Source organism: Python bivittatus, unplaced genomic scaffold (assembly GCF_059951505.1).
Source record: "Python bivittatus isolate LINGU-HERP-01145 unplaced genomic scaffold, Pbiv_v1 ctg000850_np1212, whole genome shotgun sequence".
Taxonomy (NCBI): domain Eukaryota; kingdom Metazoa; phylum Chordata; class Lepidosauria; order Squamata; family Pythonidae; genus Python; species Python bivittatus.
In genome coordinates, this window is record NW_028277112.1 from 62,377,792 (window position 1) to 62,403,357 (window position 25,566).

Below are 25,566 nucleotides of genomic sequence, written 5' to 3' on the forward strand. Positions count from 1 at the left end.
GCTGCAAAACTCCTCAGGACCGCAAGATGGCAGCGAAGACATGATACAGGATATTCTTACTCGTGGCTGCCATCTAGGGACCGTCCAGATCGGACGCAGATGGTGGGAGGAATCCCTAGAAGGAGAGCCCCTCCTTCACGTGTCGTCCAACATTTCGGAGCTGAACAGAGGGACGTTTCATAACGTTAATTCTCTTCAATATTTTGCTTTACAGTCTCCTCTTGTAGATAATGCTGTAGACCAGTGTGGGCAACCTTGGTGGCTGGGATTAAAGCCTGCGTGGTAAAGCAGTTAAGGGGGAGAGGAGAGCCAGGTTCTAGCCCACGTTCAGCCACACTCTCTCAGCCTAACCTACCTCATAGGGTTGTGGTTGTGGACAAAATAGGGGGCCCGACGGGCCCGACCTTAGGCTCCTGAAACACGCCATGGATTACACAGCTAGCAAACTGATTACGTAAAGTGAATTTCCTAGGTAGGCACAATCAACCTGGCACCTGGGTCAAATTCACATGGGCAGGGTTTTCAGCGAAGGAGGCCTGTACCTTCACCTTGCTTTTCCCCATGCTAAGGTGACCTCAGGCTTGTTCTGTCATTTTCACCTCTTCCCCACATCAAAACGGTGGTCACCTGGCATCTGACGGGGCTATTGAAGGGGACTCCAGAAGAGTAAAAGGAAGGCTCAGGGGCTACTTATGGCCCTGCAACCAGGTTGCTCAACTCTGATCTACTTGGTTTTTAAGACCACATATTTATTTCCTCTGCAGTAGCTTTTCCTCTACTAATTTAAAGTTCAAGCCAAAAGGTATTCCCTAGGCTAAACACAGGATTAGCAAAATAGAATTGCCAGATAATATGCTCAGAATTTGATTCTGTGACAGGATATGTAAAAGTTAACTACCTCCTCTGCTGCTCACAGTTACTTCAGCCTCACTGCTGAACTACGTGCCAGCAGAAACCTGAAATAATTTAATATTTCTCTGACCTCATCCAAGCACAATCTTTCTCTGGTATTAATTAATAATACACTTTTTAAACTTGTTTATACCTGAAAAAAGATGTTGCTGCTTTAATAAATCATCATTAAAAACCACATATGTTTATTGTGACTCTTAAAAGAGCAGCATCTTTTTAAATTTCAGAACTCTGTTGTTGAGCTTGCATTAGCCTGAGGCCTGAAGCACGTCTCCTGAATTATTTCTGAAGTGTACACAGCTTTATCTTACACAGTACACTGTAAAGAATCAGCAAATTATAGGTCTTCTTTTGCATGAGAGACTATTTCAGCTTCTTCTATTCAGGAAATGTTGCAAATGTTGATTTTGTAGAACTGTGGATATCATGACAAAGCCTTAATGGAAGGAGAAAGAGAAGGGGGAGGATGTTGGTACATAAGAACATTCAGTTTCTATATTAGATGGGCTCACACCGTGAAGCTAAGTTAAAACCATACTAGACTGCATGAACAGTTGAGAAAATGAGCTTGAAAAATGTTGTAAATTCAACATGCATAAAATGTAATCTGCATGTAGATGCAAAATGTGAAATTATATATGATCATCGCTTTTGAGTGGGGGAGATATCAGTTTGATTATGAAGCAAACTTAAATTATTAAAAAGTAGCGAAGGCTACAAATTAAATTATAAAAGCAATGAAGAGGTAACCACATTTGTAACCACATTTGTCAGTATTCCTGCATTTAAACAACTGTGTTGTAAGTAGAATCATGTATAGTTACTTACAAAGATGTGTTTTATGGCTGCTGTCTAGTTTAAAACAATCAGAAGGCATTTTGATATGGTGGACTAAGAATTAAAATAGATGAACAAATGAATGTTTTGTGAGATGTCTCTCATTTTCATGGACAGGAGAAATAGAATTTTGCTAGGGTTCTACTCTATTTTAATGTGGCCAATTATAAACGTGCTTGCTTTGCTTGTATTAATTAGGGTTTTAATGCTTTTCTGTTTTAATGTATTAATTATTTTTGTTCTAATCTGTCCAAGCGATCTTTCTTAGAGCAATGTGATATATAAAAGTTTTTATAAATTAAAATAAACTGGAAGACATCTTTCCTTAACTAAAATTAAGCACTTTCAGGTCCTGTTTGTATCTCAAAGACAAAGATATAAATCAATGACAGTGGAAATAAATGGAGCTTAAAAGAATAATGTCCTCAGCAGTGTCTGAAATACAAATCAGGAAACTGTCATTTCAGCCTACAAACATGCTTTCATGTTCTCTCTCTTTCAGAGAGAGCCTCTTACAGTAATATAAATATGGGCCTATGTTATAGTACTGATTTAAGGATTACTGAAGTAATGTGTACAAAACATTTTGCGAACTCTAAAGTGCTACAGAAATGCAAGATGGTATTCTAACTGTTGAGATTACAAAAAATATAACCATTTATATTTTTTAAAGGAAATTGCTAAAATAAATCTTTCTCCAACTATACTGTTTCAAATGGCATGCTTCAGCCCTAGAGGAAATTTACAGTGAAAGCTTTTATATACAGTTCTCTTCTTCTTCCACCCAACAAGTTACAGGGATTCAAATGATGTTGCCTTCTATTTGTTACTTTCTCATGTGTTCTCAGTGGGTTTTTTTTTTTAACCACTTTTTTTTTTTCAACCAGAAAACTAAGAAACAAATCTATTCGAGAGAAAATTATGGGAATAGCTGTGCAGTGGCTTTGGACTGGTAAAGCTAGGAACTTTTGTTCAGTCGTTAAGTCGTGTCCGACTCTTCGTGACCCCATGAACCATATTGCGCCAGGCCTTCCTGTCCTTCACTGCCTCCCTGAGTTTGCTCAGTTTCATGCTCATTGCTTCAGTGATGCTATCTAACCATCTCATCCTCTGCCGTCCTCTTCTCCTTTTGCCTTCAATCTTTCCCAGCATCAGGATCCTTTCCAAAGAGTCCTCTCTTCGCATTAGGTGACCAAAGTATCTGAGCTTGAGCTTCATTATCAATCCTTCCAATGAGCAATCAGGGTTGATTTCCTTTAAGGTTGACTGGTTTGACCTCCTAGCAGTCCAGGGAACTCTTAAGAGTCTTCTCCAGCACCACAGCTCAAAGGCATCCATTCTTTGGCGCTCAGCCTTCTTTATGGTCCAGCTCTCACAGCCATACATTGCTACTGGAAAAACCATAGCTTTGACTTTGCGGATCTTTGTCGGCAAGGTGACGTCTCTGCTTTTTAATATGCTATCTAGGTTTGCCATAGCTTTCCTCCCAAGGAGCAAGCGTCTTTTAATTTCATGTCTGCAGTCTCCGTCTGCAGTGATCTTGGAGCCCAAATAAATGAAGTCTGTTACTGCTTCCATTTCTACCCCTTCTATTTGCCAGGAAAGCTAGGAACTATCCAAGTGGAAATACCCAAGGCTACAGAGACACGATTAGTATTGTTCTCATAATTTTTAATTAATTCTGAGGCATTCACCAATATGCGGTTACAATAAGGTACAATTAAGTTGTTTGATTCTTCTTCTCTCCCAGAAGTGCCAAAATTCTTGTAGCAACCTCATATAAGCAATTTATTTATTTTATTTTTTTACCATGATTGGTGGAACAAGCTGTGATAGTCTGGCTGCATATACTGTAAAATCAAGCTGCAGTCGGTTCACACTTCAAGCTACGCCAAGAACAAACCAACCATTATGGCTTAACACTGTATTTATTTTGCACAAATTTGCTCCAATTCACCAAAGGACTTCTTTTCATAGGCTGGGGTTCCTTTGGGCCTGAAGACTTTGATGAAGGGAATAGGGTAATCTCTGGCATGGCCTTTGGCTAGATCCCTGCCCCTCTGGTTCTTGTGTAGGGTTGGCTGGATCTGGAGACTGTCAGGCTCTCACTCCAGGAAGGGCTGATGTCTGTAACCTTGAAGGAGTCTATGATACAACCCCATCTAAAGAGGCCCTCCTTGGATCTGGCAATACTGGACAACTACTGCTCAATCTCCAACCTCCCCTTTTAAGGAAGGCTTTTGAGAGGGTGGTAGGGAGTCAGCTACTGTTATGCCCACCCTGGGGTTAGAGTGAGTCTGTTCACTTTCTTTGGTCACCACTCATGGGGAATTGATGGTTTTCTTCTCTGCCAGGAACCATCGTCTGCCCTCTGAAGAATTTCTCTGAGGAAACAAGAATTTCATAGAAGGATTGATCGTCTTCTCCCCACTGGCTAGGGACCACCAATTTCATTTTACTGAGGGACTGGTAGTCTATTTCCCTCTGGGATTACCATCTACTCAGACACATACATTGTTCCACCAGGCATGGCCACACTACATACATATCCAGATTATACGCTATCATGTTCTTGGATTAAACTAGGTACCTAAGGACTAAGAAACAGACTGAGCTTTGTTCTTTGGTTTTTTCTTTAATTAGCTAACTAAAATAGTACAAATTTGCATATCTATGTTTGATAAGTAATTATAGAGTTAAGCATCTAGTTTGGTAAGTGATTACAAAGTTAAGAATCCCAGCCTAAGGAAAGGGAGAGAGAAAGAGGGAAGGGAAAAGTGGGAAGCAAGGTGGGGGGAAGGGGAGGAGTCTCTTAAGATCATCCTGATGTACTTAAACTATAGGCTGGTATTTAATTCTCACCATCCATTGTAAAGTCCCATAATATTTGGTTGTTCTCTTAGAGACAGGGTCAGGTGGAGGAGGAGTACTGTAGAAAGGGGGAACCAACAGGACTGGAGGTGAGTCCAAAATTATCTTCTTTGGCACCATCTTTCATATCCGAACCCATTCCTCTCATTGGTTCTTTACCCCATTTTTCCATACAGAAGATGACCTTGTGTTCTTTTCTGAATTCCTCCATCTGTGCCAGTATCTTGCATTAACTTGTCGGTGGTGATTAGTTACTGGCTGTCTACTTTAGTGTCTTGTATCAACTCAGCTGCCAAACCTGAAAAAGTATACAGGAATGAAGGAAAGAAAGTAAGTTGAAGGGAGGGGTTTCTTTATGCTCTTTAAAAGTTATACTGCAGCAAAACTAAGTTTCATGCTTAATGTATGTTCTCTGGCAAAGCAAAACGTCATGGCATATCCCTAGAAGCGTGAATGAAATTTAACCCTTTCAATCACAGTTCATACGTAGGCATGGGACAGAACCAGCATGGGATGTGCTGTGGGGTGACTTGTTGAGTCCTGAGTGGGGAGCGTCCACCTCTTCTGGTCCTATTAGAACTCTCAGCGGTCTTTCATGCCTTTCACTATGGTATCCTTTTGGACTATCTGGAAATGTTCAGGCTCGCTTGTGGAGTGCCCCGGAGTTATTTCCTCTCCCCCTACTTTCTATTATCTACATCAGGGTTCCTCAACCTCAGCGACTTGAAGATGGGTGGACTTCAACTCCCAGAATTCCCCAGCCAGCCAGTTGAAGTCCATCCATCTTAAAGTTGCTGAGGTTGAGGAACCCTGATCTACATGAAGACCCTGGAAGAGACCATCTGACACTTTGGAGTGTGGTACCCATTGCCACCCCATTAGTTTTGCAGAATAGGGATCAGCAATGGGGGCAGCACTTATGCGGCCTTGTTTTTCTGTATGCCGGGATAGCACTTCATCTGAGCCATCTGGAAGAGTCCAAGGATGGCTGGAACATCTTTACCAGAACCAATTTGGGAGCAAACAGAGAAAGTGATCTCACACCTTCCAAACGGGAAATGTTTTTATTCCCAAATATCAGAAAGATTTATAACGTCGTGTTTTTACAATCAGACATATGCATGGAAATACAGCAGAATTAGCAGCTTAGATGGCTTTTCTTTTATTTTTGGCAGTGATGAAAATAATGTTATGCAGCTCCCCTCCCCCCAACTATTTTTCTCAGGGACTGAACCTACTTCTGTATTTATTGTGAAGGTTACTGTAATTGCGCAGTCCGTCAGTATAAGCAGGAGGACGTCGCAATAGCTGAGCGCTGCAGTCTACGAACAAGTTGCGTTTGCCAACGGGTCCAAAGAGCATCACCAAGATTTTACGGAGAGGCTGGTAGACCCAAGAAACGGCGATTGCCGAATTTTGCTGCTCTGCGTCTGACATCTCGCCTGGTGGAATTAGATTAGCATGCACCAGGGGAGATGTCAGCATAATCCCAGAATTGCTTTTGAGGAAGGCGCTGGGACGCCTTCTCGGAGATTTTACATCTAGGTGCGGCGCAGGCTCCCAGCCGCCCGGCCGGCCTCCCTTGCAACGTAGCGACCGGCTGCCTCCGCGTGGGACCAGCCCCTTTTCCGCCATTCTGCGCAGCGCAGCCTTTTCCTCGGGAGAGGTCTAGGCTTCTCGGCTGCGAGTCTATGGTGCGGGGAAGGCTGGCCTTCTGCCTCTCATAGGATCCCCCGGTTGTGTTTCTTCCGGGGTGGGCGGAGGCGCTGATGATGATGATGGCGGACGAGGAGGACAGAGGAAGCAGGGAGGGCTGCGCTCCTCGGCTGGGGACGGAAGCCGAAGCCGCGGGGGACGGAGAGCTGCTGGAGTGCGGCGAGCCCTTGGACGCCACTGGCTACGTGCTGTACAGGTACGGCTCTCCTCGACCTCGGCGGCGCAATCCGACTAGAAGCCGCTGCCCCGGATCTCAGCTGGGCTGATTTAACTTTCAGTAGGAGCGAGTATGTGTAGCTCGGGGTTGGACTGTGGGGTCCTTGGGGCTCTCTGAGCTCGGTTGCTTGCTTGCAGACGTTTCGTCAGTCGACGAGGTCGCATCATCCGTGCACGATTTAACTTCGCTAGTACGTTGGGGAAGCCTCGCCGTTTTAGGTTATCCCTTACATTGGCTTACTCTTGTCCTTAATCGTGTCGTGACCTCATTGTAAGAAACTTCACGTTTCTTCACGTTGGAGTGGATGGTGTAAATAGCCAACGAAATCAAGCGAATAGTTTCCTACTCGGAGATGAGGGAAGGGTCAAGTCCGCCTAGGAAAAGCTAGGTCCCCTCTCCAGCCCTTCCTAATCCCGGATACCCAGGGAGGCTAGTTCAGCATGGAGGAGAAGTGTTTTTGGATTTAAATAAATGTTGGAAATAAAAACCGCAGCTTTTGAAGGAAGCACAGTGAAGTTTAAAGGCTTAAATCCCCACCCCCAATATAACTTTCCTGATCTGGAAATTCTTCATCTTAAATGTGTTGGGTCTCAGTGGGGAGGAGAATGCTTTTTGTAACTTGCTCTGTCCATACTGATTTCATAGGTTCCGGCATGTAGTTGAGCATGTATGTCTGGGGGTGAGCCCAGAAAAAATTAAATTGTTAGTATGTATACATAAATTGGTAGAAATTTAAAAAAAAAACACCTTATGTTAGAAGGTTGGTGCATGTAGACATTTTTATATATTAAGACATTTAGATGTTTAAACATTTAAATGTCTTAATATATAAAAATGTCTACATGCACCAACCTTCTAACACTTAGACAATGTAACTGACGATTGTGATTTTCTGTTTTTTAAATTGATTATGGACAGTTTTTATATTTGTATATTGGTTTTTAACTTGTTTTTATTGGATTCTTTTTACCTGTTGTGACAGAGTCACTTAGATAAGATGGGCAGTCATACAAATCAAATAAATCATCATCATCATCATCATAACTAGTCACAAACGTTATCTATACATGGCTGTCAATTTTCTTGGGTATTATCACTACATCAAGTTTGTATGGTTCATTCTTTATTGTTACCCAGCCTCCTGCAACTTGATATTCCCCAAATGCGTTAGACTACAAACCCCAGCATTCTGAGTGCCATCTGTTTAATCCAACACATCAGTAATGTACCTAGTTGGGGAAAATGCTCTTTCCTGTGTTTCTGCAGGTAGGGCTCCTTGTGATGATGCGTTCCTACATGTTCATAGAGAACATAGTAGTAGGAGTGTTTGAAACTGATCAGATTTGTTTTACATACAATTCTGCCCTCCCAACTGCAAGAACAATTTAACTAAAGAAAATTCTCAATAAGGAACTATGCTGTACTATAATATATATGAATGTGTCTTTGGTATCTAGGAGATATCCTTGAACTGTATGTCTCTTTGAAACATTCTTGCATTTGCTACCTGCTGACTGATTATGTTTTTTACAGGAACAGGAAGGAATGGGCTGATATTGAGCCAGTTCCACAAGATGATGGGCCACATCCTGTAGTTCAAATCATATATAGTGAAAAATGTAAGTTTAGAAGAAGTTTATAAAGAAGTGGGAGGCCTCTTCTCAATAGTATGGATAGACATGGAAATATGGCCATAAAAATGGATTGTCCCTGAATAAATGGGCCATCCAAGTTTATCTTCTCAACTGGTTTTACTCTACCTTGTATTACTTTAGCCCAGGATCTCTGGCACTCCAAGTTTTACTGAATTACAACTCTCAATAGCACCATCCAGTGTGGCCGGTTGTGTGTGTGTGGAGGGGGGGGTTGTAGTTCAATAACAATTGGAGGGCTATAGGTTCCTAATTTGCCTTAGTGTCTATTTTTTGAGTTCTGTCACTGTTACTCCATTGTATTTCCAATTGAGTTGTACTAGCTGACCCATCACTGAGCAGCATAAATTAAAATTACAAATTTTTGCAGACTTCTGTGGGAGTAAGTTCCGCTAAACACTCTGCGGTTGACTTTGGAATAAATATTTGTAGGATTTCATAATGGCTGGTAAGAATCTGGAATTCTGTGTGTTCTTCATTGGAATTCAAAGCTGAAACAGATGGTTAGATCATTCAAGACATGAAAGAAACTACAATTAGAACTGTGCTTGCTTTAAGCTATTACATGAGATTGAAGTTAATTAAAAGTTAATCTAGCTACTTATTAGATAACCTCAGAAGTACGAATGTTGTACTTTAAAACTCAGTTCTGAAAGGTAGGTTGTTTTTCCACCAGTCAAATGTTAAATGCAAACAAATCAACAGCAACAGTTTATTGCATCAGGAAACATTTATATCTATGAAATGTACCGTGTGGTACTCAGAAGTATCAGAAGACTACAGGATTCCCATGCGTTATGCAAATTTACCATTATGTGAGTGGTAATTTTCATCCTAGAATTCACTTTATGCCAAAAAAAAGTTACTGTGGGTGCCAGCGTAGTCAATTTGTGCCAAATGTCTGGAAACATGCCAAGACTTTTTCCTGCCAAAACCACTTGAACATTTTCCCATCAAAACCCCTTTCTGCCCTCATTCATGCATTTACCATTGTGTTGTGTGGTTCTAGTATATTCCACTCATTTCCTTACCTGCAGCAGCTACTACTATTACTATGGGGTCAAAATGGCCGTCAACATCTTGTCCAACCTCCTTACCCAAAAGGAAAAGGAACTCTTTAACACTAGAAACAAAGTTGGACTTATTAAGTTGCACTGAAGCTGGTGAAGAATCCTCAGCCCTAGGACAAGCTTTTATCCTGGGCACATCTGTGTGCAACATAACAAAGAATGCAAATAAAATGCATAGTGCTGTAATGCATTCTACTCTTTGTCTGCCATGATAACTACAGACATTAGAAATCCATCTGTAGAAAAGGTGGAGAAAATATTTTCATTCTACATAGAATAGGGGACAAAGATGAAAATAGGAAACAAGGTTTGAATAATGCAGTGCTTAAGGATAGGGCTCTAAAAACTTCTGAGCACATTTGTAAATATATCTGGGGTACAAAATTTGATAATATACTTCAATCTCTTTCATTCTAGTGCCTCACTTTATATGACTTTGCTTTGTATGAGGTTTTCAGAGAACAGAATTCTAACATGAAGCAAGGGAAAGTCTGTATTTGCTCTTCTGATTTCAATTCTAGGCGTTTTTAAGAATATTATTACCTACCTCATGGTGAATGAACTCATGGTGATTTGAAATAAAGGTGTGGGGCAAGGGGCAGTTTCTTGTCCTTGGGAGAACAGTAGAATGGAAGGCAGGATAAAATAAAATAAAATAAAATTAGTATGAAGCCCAGCTGCATAAATTCAGTTAAAGTTAAAAGTAGCCATTTTGAAGAAGGATTTCAAGAAAAAGAATCAGATCTGTGAGTCTTCTGGGAAGAGGTGAATAGGCAATAAGAGAGGGTGAATGGAGATGACCTAGATGTGGTGGATTTTGAGGGTGCAAGAAAATGAAGGCAAGAGCCAGGAGTCTAGCAGGAAATATTAACGGAATGTGGGGAAAAGATACAGAGGGCTCTACAACTAAGGGCACCAGTAGTTTGGGCTAACTTTGGGGCATGAAGAACAGTTTTGTATCTGAAAAAGTAAGAGTAAATGTGGCAAAGGAAGGCCAAAGATGGAATTGACAAACTAAATTTTTCTGTCTAGTTAAAGATGTTTATGATTACTTCCGGGCTGTTCTGCAACATGATGAAAGGAGTGAAAGAGCTTTCAAGTTAACCGGGGATGCCATTGATCTTAATGCTGCAAACTACACAGTATGGTATGTAGTCATCCTGATTTAATGTTTTGTTCTGTTCAGAAATTCCAGAAGAAGAGAATTTTAAAATACTGCAGTCATTCACATTAGGTACAATTTGCCTTTTGGTGTGATATTTGCAAGCATTTTATTTATTCATGTATAAACACAAATTTATTTATGTGTTTGTTACAATTATGGTGTACCACCTACTCAAGCGACTCTAGGTTCAAGTGGCTTTTAGATGAACAGCTTTATACTAATAATTCAACAAGCAAGCAAAATGTTATAGACTTATTTTTTTTCCATTACATGAATACTGCCCAAGTTACAAACCACCTACAACTTTGTATGAACTTTGTAGGCAGTTCATACAGCTGAGTCAGAACACACAAAACCATAACAATCCTCATAATAGTGAAGTCAGTGAAAATAAAATAGTGTACTGCTGATCAGGTAGCATAGAGTGGGAATGATAATCACTGTAGGCTTGCAGAACATCCATGTTTTGAGAGTTTTTTCAGAAGGTGACTAAAGTAGGAACCTATCACATGTTGGCAGGGGGAGCATGTTTCAGAGAATCAGGGCAGCACTGTATTTTTATGAGGCTTTCCTGCCCTGACGGATGGTATGTCTAGAATAGATTATTACAATAAGCTCAGTACTTAATTGACTTTTGAAAAGTGTCCAGAAACTGCAGCGGATTCAAAGTATCATAGCTAGAGTTGCTTGGAGTATTGTGGAGGGCCTATATAATAGCTGAAGTTTTTAGTTTATTTCTGGGCTCCATTCAGAGTGTGGATGTTCACTTTTAAAGCTTTAAACAATCTGTATACAAGACACATGTTTATATATTACACCAGGGTCTGCCTAAGAGTCTTCTTCAACATGCAGTACCACTTTTTTGTCAATGTCTGAACAGAGAAGGTAGTTCACTAGAATTTTTCAGGTAAATATTGGAGTTCCTTCTCCAGAGACAACTAACTTGGCTGTGAAAGCCATTTTATTTGATAGGAAATATCAAAACGTTTGTTTAATGTATTCTGGGATAGAATCAATATGGTATTCTCAGTGTACCTCTTAGTGAGATTGAAGCAACAATATGTGGGCTTGCAAGGCAGCCTCTACATTCAAGATCATAACTTGCATATAGTAATGTGAGCGTGTTTGGGATAAAACTAGATTTTGTTTACCTTTATGGCATACTGGCCCCAAAATGACAAAAAGTAGGAGTACTATCCTTACTGTTAGCAAGAGGTGCTTTGTATGGCATGAGTATGACCGAGGCCTTCTCATACTTCTTTTTAGTTAAAACAAAAACTGACATTCTTTCTTGACTAAGCCATGAAGGATGTCAGAGTCAGTGTCTGTTTGATGATGGGCCTGTTTGATGAGGCTTTAATCCCTTTTTCTTACTATTCCTCCTTGTCTGTGTTTTGGGTAAAAAAAATCACTTTGATAACCCAATAGGGAAGCAAAACAGTGAATGCTAATAAAAGGATTGGCTTTCTGAAATTCATTTTTATATCATAGGAACTCTAGGTATCCAGTAAGCAACGTTTTGAATGTGTTGGTACCACCTAAACAGGAACAGATCACTTAGTGCACAGTTATTTTCTTCCATGGGATGGGTTGTATGTATTTGGGGCTCATATTCTTATTGACTGGACGCAGTTCATTCATTTTTCAAGTCAAAAAGCTCATCAAGGAAGGGTGTGTATTACCATTAACTATAGCAGGGATTCATCAGTGTGAGGTCTCCTTAATGCTGTTCATTAAGTTGAAGATAATGCAACTTCTATCATTCCTAACCATTGTGGGCTCAGGCTGATCATTGTTGGGAGTTCAGCAAGAGTTGAAGGGCCTTCCCTGAACTATAGCAAACCAGCCTTCCCCTCTTACAGGTTTGGGGCTCTGATTCTCAAAGAAAAAATGCCCAGTCAGAACTATTATTTGTTTTGAAATGATGAATTTTGAAGTCCTGACAGTAACAGACAGTCATATGGGGAAGCAGCTAAACTCAGTATCAAGAATACCTGCCCGTTTTTTCCTGTAGGCATTTCCGTAGGGTACTTCTGCAGTCCTTGAAGAAAGACTTACACGAGGAACTCAATTACATCACCGCTATCATTGAAGATCAGCCAAAGAACTATCAAGTCTGGTAAGCCTGGCTTCTTTGATAACAAAAGTTATTTCCTGTGTAAAAAAAGTTTGATTCCTTGTGTTTTTCCTCTGAATACGTGGGGCAGAATTGTCACACAGAGACTGTTAAGCAGAAGTTCAATGTGGTTATAGCAAGAGTTCTTTAAGCTGAGCAGGATTTTGTTGATATGATGATACTGACGCATATCATAATCTGAGAAAGTGCTCTCATGTGGTGCTTTTGGTTTTTAAAGATAAAATAACAGTGGCAAGATATTATTACACTGGCTGCTCTTTGTATATTATGCTAGAACCGTGTGATGTAAATAATGTATTTCAGTCCCTGCTAGAGCAAAACAAGGATATTTCAGCAAAGCACAGAATCATGTAAGATGCAGAAGCTGCATCTGCTAAAGAGAAAAATACAGCGGGGGATCCACAATGTCAGCAGTTCAGTGATTCCACTGCCCGGCTTTGATGGATAATTTAACCTTGTGTTTTTACATGCTTGGGTGTTCTCTCTTATCCTTTGTGTGAATGGCTTTATTTCACTATACTTAATCTACTCCTTAATGCATCATCGCCACTCTTCTTGTGCAACGGGTTCTATTATCCATGTGATTATCAACTTAAGAGGCCATTTTAGTGGGTATGGCATATGTTTGCAGGCATTTCCGAAGCATCAAATGATAGCTTGGGCATGTGAATGAGCTGTTATAAAGCTATCATTACAAGGAGTAATTTCTTACCAGCTAGTATTAACTAAAACATAATATTTTTCAGTGGATGCAGGCAGGTCACATTGCCACATGGTGTAAGAACTCAGCCTCTGCTGAACTAACAATCCCTTGGTTCTGTTCACACAATTCAATTAACCTGGTTACTGAATGAAAACATCTTCTCAGTTTGCACAGTACACTGAACCATAAACTAATGAAATAAACTGGGTTTGTCTAACCCACAAATACAGTGTTTCTTAAAATGTGGTCCTAGGACCCCTGGAGGTCCCCAAGTCCCTCTTAGGGGTCTACAAAACCAAAATGATTTGCTACCCTATGTTGAAAAATAAGACCATATTAAAATCCCATCAAGCAACCATGAGAAGCAGTAGCGGCAGTGAATGTGAAGTGGGAAAGGGTCCTGAGAGAAAAACATTTAAAAAACACGACACTAATATACAAATCCTATTTAAGCTTAAAAATAACCAGGCTCAGCATCTCATGCAAATATATCTCCTAACTGTTTTCCTAGCAGGGGCATTTCCATGACACTGACAGAGGTTACAGTGAAATAGGGCTGTGCGGTGCTTCTGATTCAATTCCTGGAAAGTGCTTGGGAGTATATTGGGGGTGTGAACAACACCAAATTCATGTCTCCGTGCCCTAAGAAGCACTTTTCTGGAATTGAATCAGAAGCAATGCACTGCTGTACTGTTAAATGTGTTGTGTGAACACAGTTAGAATGTAATGTACAAAATATCCTAATAAGCAATCTATAATAGCACTCCTCAACCAATAGCCTTCAGATGTTTGGAACTACTGTACCTAGAGTTCCCTAGCTGTAGTCCTTGAATTTGAAAAGTACCATCCTGGTTTACAAGCTATTGCACAGATTCTTCAAGTATCATTTCATTAAACTGCTGATCTCTGGTAAATACCAACATTCTCCATGGAATGATGGTTTGATGGCAATGGTGTTAATACTTAACCAGGAGCAGAGAACATGAGGGCCACCAGAAGATGTCAAACTGCAGCTGTTGCCAACTTGATCACTAGTGAATTATACTGGGTCCAGTACTTTAGAAATACTGGGTAGACTATACGTTTATCATTCATGTCCTAAAGAGCAAAACATACACTAACTATTGTTTCTTAACAATCTTGATTTTTAGGCACCACAGGCGGGTTTTGGTAGAGTGGTTGAAGGACCCATCACAAGAACTTGAATTCATCGCAGACATTCTTAATCAGGATGCCAAAAACTACCATGCTTGGCAACACAGACAATGGGTCATTCAGGTGATGCTCTTATTAACAAATCACTCTCTAGCTCTTATTAACAAATGCTCATTGTTATCCTGAGCAGGTATTATATGGAAGGAGGAGCTGAAGTTTTTGTTTTGCTTTATTTTTTCCCAAAAGGAATTAATGGTAACCATTCATTTATGTTTATCATTTATGACAGAAGTTTGGGATTTTGTGTGTTCTGATTATTGCATTAGTATACTTCAACAGGTCAGGTTGTTAGTTCACACCCATCATACATTCTCCTATAAAAGGTATGCAGGGTATATATTTATTTATTTATTTTATTTATTATTAGATTTATATGCCACTCATGTCCCACAGATATAAATATCTAATATTTAGCTTACGGTTTAGTTGGTTTTGGCACATCAGATGTGGTATCCAATATTTGATGGTCATATTGCTGCTTCGGTAATTGCTATAATCATTTCAGAATTTATGTTCACTAACTCTTAAATCTATAATTGTTTCAGTTAGAGGAATTAATGGAAGTGAGATCGTTTTCCTAATGCAGTCTCTCAGTGTTTCCTTCAATTTTATATGTTTAGGAGTTTAAGCTGTGGGATGATGAACTGGAGTATGTTGAGCAACTTTTGAAAGAAGATGTCAGAAATAATTCCGTATGGAACCAAAGATACTTTGTGATTTCCAGCACAACTGGTTACAATGACCCTGCTGTTCTAGAGAGAGAAATTCAGTATGTAATGTTTTAGTTGGTTTTATCTTGTGCCATGTATAGAAGTATATAATGCCATGTATATTTTATTATGGACAATTCCACCACCCCCCTAGTGGATTTTTAGACTCCTTTTGCTCACTTAGGCACTGCATACTGTATTTTTGGATTATGGTCACTTCAGTTTTCCAAGTACATCTCTATATAGCCACACACAAGAGGAGTGGTAATCCAGAGTTGTAGAAGTACAAAATATATTTTAAGAAAATCCCTAACCCCTGTCCTTCTGGGAAGCCCTCCTAAAACAGCCCAACGAAGCTTGTAGAGTGGAAAGAAATGGGGGGGAAAAAAGGGAAGATGGGGTGATATGATGGAGAACCTGGAATTTGCCACAGAAGCTCCATGCTGTAAAAATGTCTTGCATGACTTATCTTTAACTTTAGTTTTGGGACAGTTTTGTCATTGCCTAAAGACAGTAATGTGTGCTCCGGTTTTCTTTAAAAAATTGAAAATACTTTGGGCATTGTACATCTTGTGAAATAAATCTACTTGAGGTATGATTTATCTCTCTTTCATCTATATAGAAAGTGCTTTGATACATACAGTCAGGTCCAGAAATATTGGGACATCGACACAATTCTAACATCTTTGGCTCTATATACCACCACAATGGATTTGGAATGAAACAAACACAATGTGCGTTAACTGCAGACTGTCAGCTTTAATTTGAGGGTATGTACATCCAACTCAGGTGAACGGTGTAGGAATTACAACAGTTTGCATATGTGCCTTCCACTTGTTAAGGGACCAAAAGTAATGGGACAGAATAATAATCATACATCAAACTTTCCCTTTTTAATACTTGGTTGCAAATCCGTTGCAGTCAATCACAGCCTGAAGCCTGGAACGCATAGACATCACCAGACGCTGGGTTTCATCCCTGGTGATGCTCTGCCAGGCCTCTACTGCAACTGTCTTCAGTTCCTGCTTGTTCTTGGGGCATTTTCCCTTCAGTTTTGTCTTCAGCAAGTGAAATGCATGCTCAATGGGATTCAGGTCAGGTGATTGATTTGGCCATTGCATAACATTCCACTTCTGTCCCTTCAAAACCTCTTTGGTTGCTTTTGCAGTATGCTTTGGGTCATTGTCCATCTGTACTGTGAAGCGCTGTCCAATGAGTTCTGCAGCATTTGGCTGAATGTGAGCAGATAATATTGCCCGAAACACTGCAGAATTCATCCTGCTGCTTTTGTCAGCAGTCACATCATCAATAAATACAAGAGAACCAGTTCCATTGGCAGCCATACATGCCCACGCCATGACACTACCACCACCATGCTTCACTGATGAGGTGGTATGCTTAGGATCATGAGCAATTCCTTTCCTTCTCCATACTCTTCTCTTCCCATCACTCTGGTACAAGTTGATCTTGGTCTCATCTGTCCATAGGATGTTGTTCCAGAACTGTGAAGGCTTTTAGATGTCGTTTGGCAAACTCTAATCTGGCCTTCCTGTTTTTGAGGCTCACCAATGGTTTACATCTTGTGGTGAACCCTCTGTATTCACTCTGGTGAAGTCTTCTTTTGATTGTTGACTTTGACACACATACACCTACCTCCTGGAGAGTGTTCTTGATCTGGCCAACTGTTGTGAAGGGTGTTTTCTTCACCAGGGAAAGGATTCTTCGGTCATCCACCACAGTTGTTTTCCGTTGTCTCCTGGGTCTTTTGGTGTTGCTGAGCTCACCAGTGCGTTCCTTCTTTTTGAGAATGTTCCAAACAGTTGTTTTGGCCACGCCTAATGTTCTTGCTATCTCTCTGATGGGTTTGTTTTGTTTCTTCAGCCTAATGATGGCTTGCTTCACTGATAGTGACAGCTCTTTGGATCTCATCCTGAGAGTTGACAGCAACAGATTCCAAATGCAAATAGCACACTTGAAATGAACTCTGGGCCTTTTATCTGCACGTTGTAATTGGGGTACTGAGGGAATATCACACACCTGGCCATGGAACAGCTGAGAAGCCAATTGTCCCATTACTTTTGGTCCCTTAACAAGTGGAAGGCACATATGCAAACTGTTGTAATTCCTACATCGTTCACCTGAGTTGGATGTACATACCCTCAAATTAAAGCTGACAGTCTGCAGTTAACGCACATTGTGTTTGTTTCATTCCAAATCCATTGTGGTGGTGTATAGAGCCAAAGATGTTAGAATTGTGTCGATGTCCCAATATTTCTCGACCTGACTGTACATGTATCTATCATTAGGAGTAAGTCTGAAACAAAAAAAGATTTGTCCCAAGTATGGAACAGAGCAGCTCCGCTGGATTACTGTATTAATGGAAGAAAACTAAAAACATTTCCATTATAAGGAACCATGTGAATTTTAAATAAGCCCTTTTTTTCTTCTATGTTTTAATAAAGATCATAAAAGCAGATGATATGGTAATCCATGCTGAGTACTATCTGGATTAAAATTGTCCAAGGAGATTGTTTTAAAAATATTAAACAATCTCCAGCCAATGGCAATAGGGATGGAATTGTGCCTACTATTGGCTAGAGCAGTCTTCAAATCTCCATAGATTGGAGGATTTTTTTTAAGGTAATTGCAAGATGATAGACCTCTTGAAACATGTGCAGAATGTTCAGGACGGCTGTCCTGAACTTAGAATATTTCGTGTCTAATGTCCATAAATAAAGAAAATCAGTGTTTCACTCAATAATAGTTTTACATGTCTGTGTCTGCATTCAGGATTTATGCTATCTTGACATATATGGTTGTTCCATAGTTTCCTTATCTAGTTTGTTTTACCTTTTCAGGTACACCCTAGAAATGATCAAGATGGTACCTCATAATGAAAGTGCGTGGAATTACCTGAAAGGGTAAGATTGTTTGGCTTATATGTTTAATGCTGCTGTATGTTGCAAATTTAATGCACATAAAGAAGGGCAGAATTTGGTACCAGCTCAGGATTCAGCTAAGAATATTGCAGCTTTATTATTATTGTTAAGTGTTTCTGACCTTTTTGACTGTAAAAAAGGTATTTGAAACTATGTGGGCAATCTCTAGCAGAATCCATAGGAGTCATTGTTTTGTTTTACTAAATAAAATTTATTTTGATGGAGAGATGCAATTTTCTTGCCATCTCTGAAGACTACAGGTAGTCCTCAACTTACGACCACAATTGGGACTGGAACTTCCATCGCTAAGCAATGTGATTGTTAAGTGAGTTGCGCCCGAATTTACAACCATTTTTGCTGTGGTTGTTAAGTGAATCATGTGGTCGTTAAGTGAATCTAGCTTCCCCCATTGACTCTGCTTGTCAGAAATCCCCTGGGAAGGTTGCAAATGGCTTGTAAATTGTAAATACATGCTGGTTGCCAAGTGCCTGAATTTTGATCATGTAACCTTGGGGACACTGCGATAGTTGTAAGTGCGAGGACCGTTCGCAAGTCACTTTTCAGCACCGTCCTAACTTTGAACAGCTGTTAAACAAATGGTCATAAATTGAGGACTACCTGTAGCAAATCCAGAAACAAAACATGCAAAAATGTCATTATTTGATTTTTATAATAAATAGAATTTCCTTTCCTGGGATTCCCTGGAAGCATACATAGGGTTCTGTTTCTTCTGTGTGAAAAGGGTTTTCCATAGGAAAAATTATAAAGACACTTATTCTAGAGAATTTCCTGCTGACAGTTCCAATAGAAGGAACACGTTATGAATTATGTAGTACTAGTTTGGTGTATTGGTTAAGGTACTGGCCTAGAAACTGGGGAACCATGAGTTCTAGTCCTCCTTTAGGCATAGAAGTCACTTGAGTGACTATGGGCCAGTCATTCTGTCTGAGCTTAACCCACCTCACAGGGCTCTTATGGGGAAAATGGGAGGCAAGAGCATTATGTACACCACCTTGAGTTGCAGAAAATAAAGGTGAGATGTAAATAAAAAAATAAATAAAAATAAATGTTCAGTCACCTAACAGCATGGAACATGGTTTTAAAAAATGCCTTGCTTCTTTATATTGGGTAGGTTGTGCCCTTTCCATAGCCAAACTAGAGTGGTATAAATTTTTTTAATGCTTTAAATACTGCAATAATATAGCTAGCTAATTTTAGGTCCTGGATTTAATGGTCCTTCATTTAAAATCACATTTTACCACTTAGTGCATCCCTCAGAAATTGCAGCAAGTGGGCAGAAGTTCTGTCCATGAGGAAACATAGGGTTTATGTTTTGAGAGTTAAATGAAGTGTGAGGGAAATGCACTGCTGCTTAACTTTAATTAAAACATTGAATACCTTCTTGCTTCGTTACAGCTTTGTGTTCTTCCTTCTCTCACTATTAAGATGAGCACACAGAACATGAGACTGGAGCTAGGATCTCCATGTTTCTAGGAATGTTTAAATTAAAAAAACAAAACAAAATGGCAAGATGATTCAAATTTAATACGATGTTCATGGGCCTTTTTTGTTTCAGGATTTTGCAAGATCGTGGCCTTTCAAAATATCCAGACCTGCTAGAACAGCTACTGGAATTGCAGCCAAGTCATAGTTCCCCCTATCTAATTGCCTTCTTGGTGGACATATATGAAGACATGTTAGAAAACCAGTGTGAAAACAAGGAAGAAACCCTCAACAAAGCATTAGAGGTTAGTTCTTTAAAGCTTTAAAGTTCTTTATAATAGCCACCCCCAACCTGGAGTCCTTAACAGAAGTTGCAGTAAATCCCCATAATTTCCATCAAACATGGCCAGTTCCTTTTTGGATAGGGATAAGGCCACTGAAGTCAACACTTTTGGGGGCCTCAAAATCATACCAGGTTCCTGGGGGTGGGGGGTGGGGGTATTAAAGAAATTTGGAAATATTCAGAGCTGACTTCATATTGCCAGTATTGGTGCAATGACTGAATGCAAATACAGTTGACATTTTAAAAATTCAAGCTAAGTCATCAAAGTATAATTTATACAGAACTTTATTTTCAAAAAGATGGAGAAAATGCCATGCATTGATATTCATGTAATGTGTCATACTCTTACTATTGTTAATTTCATACATGCCAGTTACCATGGTGTTTCATGTCAAGTATAATAAAATACACTGTTCATTTGACCTCAGGGATATTACTTTATAAACTCTTCTTTCCCATATATTATTTCATTTGAAGAAGCAACTTACTTCCATTTAGTAATTTCCCATATCAGAAATAGTTACTGTCTGCTTCAACCCTGCCAATATAGTTTAACACATAGGTGATAGGATTAGGAAGATTATCTTTCAACTGGTTGCCTGTCTAGGTGAATGTCATTTTGAAAGTGCCATGTTGGAAAGCTATACAGGCAGTCCTCAGGTTATGACCATTCAGCAACTGTTCAAAGTTATGACAGTCCTGAATGAAGAGATTTACGACCGGTCCTTGAGGTTCCAGCCATTGCAGCACCCCCACAGTCACATGAATGAAATTCGGGTACCTTGCACTTACAGCTCACATTTACAACCAGTTGCAGCGTCCCGCAGTCATGTATTCACCATTTGCGCCCTTCCCTGCTGGCTTCCTCAAGCAAAGTCTATGGAAAGCCGGCAAGGAAGGTTGCAAGTTGCTGGGGTAAGTCTCTGCCCCTACCTTTGTTCACTCACATGCACCATGCCCTCCTTCTCCCCTTCACTCACACACACCCCATGCCCTCGTTCCTTGGCCTTCCTGCACTTACACACATTTGCACATACCCTGCACCCTCTTTCCTCAGCCTCCCTGCACTTGCACATGCACCCCCACACCCTTTCCTTGGCCTCCCTGCAATCTCACACACGCACGGACCCTGTGCCCTTTCTGCGGCCTTCCTGCAATCACATGAACCCTGCACCCTCATTCCCTGGCCTTTCTGAGCTCGCACTGCACCGAGCATCCCCTCCCCAACTTGCACATGGCTTGCGCTGGCCTCCCAAGACCTCCCCCACCCCCCTGCAGCACTCCTGCACTCCTTACCTGGGACACCCTCCACTTCCCACTTAATGACCCACACATGTTGGGATATGATGACAATTGGGACTGCCTGGTTTGCTGTCACTAAATGGCACGGTCACATGACATTGTGCTTTACGACCGCATCGCTTAGCAGTGACAATCCTGGTCCCAATTGCAGTTGTAACTCGAGGACTACCTGTATTTTATTTAGTGTTCATTAAGAGACTTGATCTTAGAATTTATTTGAAAGTCAGATTAATCTGCCAAATTATCTGAAGAAAGTACTGCATTCTGAGAAGCTGAAAGGTTTGGTAAGTTTTGATAAATCACTATACTTTCAATCTCAAAACTTATTTGAACAGTACTATCAGTTATTTTGAAAAGACAGATCCCTGACTTAAAAGTATTTACAGAGATAAAGGAAAGAGAAAGAAATGAACATGGGCAAATAATAGGATGAGTGGGGATATTCATTGCAACTGTTGCTGACTGGGTATACTATTATTATAAAATTGTATGCAGATTTTGATAGTGGCTGCGCAAAATAAGATGAGTATAATCACTGTTCTCACTTTAGTTCTGTAGCTAAAAATTGCCTTCTTGCATAATAATGGTATCTAATTGGTCCAATTATATTTCAAGCAACATAGTGTCTTCTTTTTCATTATAGACATTTTATCTTGTTCACCCTGACCCAAATCAATTAAACTGGTCTTGTATTATAAGATGTTTCAGGGATTGACCTGGAAGGATACAAATTCAGCCTGGAGTAAGATGGTTGAATATTTAATAATGGAGAATTCAGAGTGAATACTGTTACCCTATTCACTGGCTTTGTTCTCTACTCCTGCTAATAATTTACAGTAATGTCTCCTGCTTTACTGTAAGATTTCAGTATAGGATTGGTCCCTCCCTCCCTCCCAAATACAGTGCATACTGAAGGGAATATAATAAGCAAAATTGTAATTTTCTTTTTTATAGTTGTGTGAAATCCTTGCTAAGGAAAAAGACATTATACGGAAAGAATACTGGAGATACATTGGAAGATCCCTTAAGAGTAAACACAGCCCAAATGAGGAGCAGAATGTGCCAACAGAAAATGATCAGCATTAATTTCATGCTAAGGAGATATGATAGAGCATTCAGCTTCTGTGTATTTTACAAAATCTCTAAGCTAGGCTGGCAATTAATAGAGTGTTCCCCTTCTTTTCAAAATATGTTGTAACTATACATTTATTGCAGAGGCATTGCTTCTAACCACACTGAGGGTGCAAAGTGTACTGTATAACAAAACTGACCCATGGTTATTGCTGCTGCACACATTAGCTATGGGGTAATCTAAAGCACTGTGCATTTAAAAAACACTTTGTAATTACTTGATTTGTATCAGAAAGAAAGAAACTTGTTTTTCTATACAGTATATGAATAAAGCTGTACTAGCAATTTTACTATCCTAAATTTTAAAGTGGCCCTTTTTCTCAAAGTAAGTACACGTGAGACGCTGAATGTATTTGTATTGGACTGCAGAGATCTTCGGTATAGCGGACATACAGGCTAACTTAAGTTACAAAATGAAGAATATGCAGTTATACATTGGAGCAGCTATGCAACACTGACTGTGTTTTCGTTGTATCCAACTAGTGCCATCAATAATTTGTAATAAAGATATAAATACTGTACTTGTACAAGAATTTAATGGCTTTGTTCTGTTTTCTAGAGCAAGGATGTCAGAATGGGTCCATGGTTAGTAAGGGTTTTCAGTGTGGCCCATGGCCCATATACTACTGTATACACAGATTATTAAATCACCTTTATACCTAGAACGGAAATAGTCTTTGACCATAGTTGACCTAGTTAAGTCTTTATCTCTATTTTCCTGGCTGATTTCTTGCAAGTGGGGAAAACTGGTACCTTGGAATGTATTTAAGACAGATCTATTTCTACATGCGTGCACACACACACACACACACTACTACTTTGTTCATTATTTTAATATTTAAAGCCAATTCACCAATACCATAGTAGCTGTTTCAGGTTTTTTCCACTTGTGACTGAAATTAGAATGACTGAATCTGGTTAATTTTCCCTATGTTCAGATCTATTTTAAAAGATGATCTAATTCTTTCTTTTGAAAAAAATCTGCAAATTTAGAACGTTAAAAAAAGGTAAAACCAATGAAAAACAAATAAAATTCCAGTCATTTTTACCAGGTGAATTCAACAGGGATTCAGACATGATTTTCTGTATGCTAAGTAACCAAAGTTGTTTTTGTGACTGACCCTGTCAGTTTTGCTTTTTTTCCATTCATATTCTTAAACCTTAAGCAGTTTTCTTCCTGTCTATGAAGGATCATGCAAACATTGTCAAAAAATAAACAACGTTTTACCTTCCTCAGTTTATAGTTAAATAGATGATTTAATAAAAATAAATGAATGTGATTTGGACAAATTTCTGGTGGAGAAATTGACCTACTTTACTTGGGAAACCTCTTAGCTTTGATTTTGATCTTAATACGGTAAATATTCAGGATACCACTTTACAGTGACAACCTTGAGCTGCTTTTCATGCATAATCCTGCCTTTACACTTAAGTGAATAAGCATTATTATATATGGATTTCTTGTACAAGAGATTTTACCGTTCCAATTCTGGAAATCAAAGAAAGAGTGCTGCCTACAAGAAAGCAGCTGTAACTTCATTACTGCATTGTCAAATATTTGAGAGTAAAGACTAATGTGATCTCAGATAGAAAATTCTGAATGGTGGATAAAACCCCCCAGTCTTCTCCTATGAAACACTATACAGCTGTAGCTCTTCCATGAAAGCTGCTACAGCATAGCAGCTGGTGTATGAGCTAGAAAGTGCCAAGTTAAAAGAGTTCCTTTGCCATGAATTCAGTAGGCAGGGTAGAGTTCCTATTCTTGGTACAAAGACATTAAGTCCACTGAGAATTAAGAGGAAGAGCAGTATCAATTGGTGGTAGATCTGGGGTTTGGGACCTCATAGACATAGTTCTCTCCATAGATTCTCTAGAGGAAATACGCCATACAAATCAATTGTCTCATGCTGTCCCTGGCCTTCTCGAGAATGGTGAGAGATAAAAATGGTGGACTATGCTGGGGAAGTGAATCTTTTGCCAGTTCTGAAGATGTTACCCTCTAATCCTGCAGCATATTTACTCTGTGCAATGCTTAGCACAGATCTGAGTGGAACAAGGCCTGGAAGTTTGTTCTCCTGAAACTCATGGCAAAACTTGGCAGTATCTTTCAGGCTCAGTTCCCAAAAAGCAATATGGGATCAGTAAAACGGAGTGTATGGGGTTACTTAAAGTATTACAAAGTTGAGCTTTCACTTAGCTTTAATAAACTGAAAGGAATATTATTGTTCCCTTTCCTATTTGGATTTTCACGAGACTAGTATGTAAACAGCTAAGCCAACAACTGGATCATTGCTATCCCCACAACATTGTATATAGTATAATTCCCCTTTGAGGCAAAATTTGTGTTTTTACTTCATGAAGCCCAGCTGAGCATATTTTTTTCCTATATACTATTTTAATCACATAACACCTTAAAGATAAACATCTACAGTTATCCTTCCATAAGTCTCCTTACTCTAAATCCAATCTAGTAAGATATATCCCAGATTTTCTGCTCATTATAGTACAGTATATTTGTCTTTTAAAAACTGGACAGTATTGAAATAACATAAACTTGACTACTCTCCAAAAAGTATGTTTACATTTGAGCAAAACAGCTTGCTTCCATCAGCCAGTTATTTATGGTAATAAAACCATGAGACTGAAGAAAATATATCTTTCCTATGTTTGGGATACAAGGTTATTTTTAACATGTAATGTTTTCTATTTTTCCCAATATTTCTTCCTTAAAAAAAAAAGACTTGAAATCATTCTCAGTCGCAAACTTCCATTGAGTAAAAATTGTGACTGTGTATTTATTCTTTGTATAAAGCCTGACTGATTGCTACCACTGTTATCATTTGAGACTGAAGCAAAAATGCCCTCAGAAAAGATGGTTGCTTTCTGGACTCTACAGGCAGGAAATTGGAGAGGAAAGGAATAGTGTGGAAAATTAGTCAATGTAGGAGAGAATAAGGGAAAAAACAGGGAATTGAACTGTGAAGAAATGTATACAGCTGAGTTAAGATAGGATGCAGGTGTATATGGAATGCATAGCACATATGTAGATTACAGTGTGAAGAAGAAAGATATCAGTGGACGCATGGCACTGGAACTTAGGACATTTATCCTGTTATATTAACAAATTGAATTATGTCATTTGGCTCAAAAGAGTTTCCAAGGCAATTACAGAAAACTTTATTAAAGCTGCAATCCTAAATGTA

At 39.5% G+C, this 25,566-nt stretch overlaps 2 protein-coding genes across 2 annotated transcripts; one reads left to right on the plus strand and one right to left on the minus strand.

The window, feature by feature from the left end:
- Nucleotides 1-3,441: 3,441 nt before the first annotated feature.
- LOC148213862 (uncharacterized) lies at nt 3,442-6,270 on the minus strand. The gene is made up of 2 exons (XM_088129973.1): nt 5,859-6,270; nt 3,442-4,918 (listed from the first exon to the last, which is right to left on the minus strand). Exons 1-2 carry the CDS (start codon nt 6,253-6,255, stop codon nt 4,872-4,874), a joined length of 444 nt encoding a protein of 147 aa, XP_087986099.1. The 5' UTR covers nt 6,256-6,270; the 3' UTR covers nt 3,442-4,871.
- On the plus strand, nt 6,262-22,896 carry FNTA (farnesyltransferase, CAAX box, subunit alpha). Its single transcript, XM_007434220.4, has 9 exons — nt 6,262-6,532; nt 8,087-8,172; nt 10,308-10,422; nt 12,455-12,559; nt 14,432-14,558; nt 15,116-15,264; nt 18,064-18,126; nt 19,721-19,892; nt 22,187-22,896. Exons 1-9 carry the CDS (start codon nt 6,390-6,392, stop codon nt 22,316-22,318), a joined length of 1,092 nt encoding a protein of 363 aa, XP_007434282.1. The 5' UTR covers nt 6,262-6,389; the 3' UTR covers nt 22,319-22,896.
- Nucleotides 22,897-25,566: the final 2,670 nt, after the last annotated feature.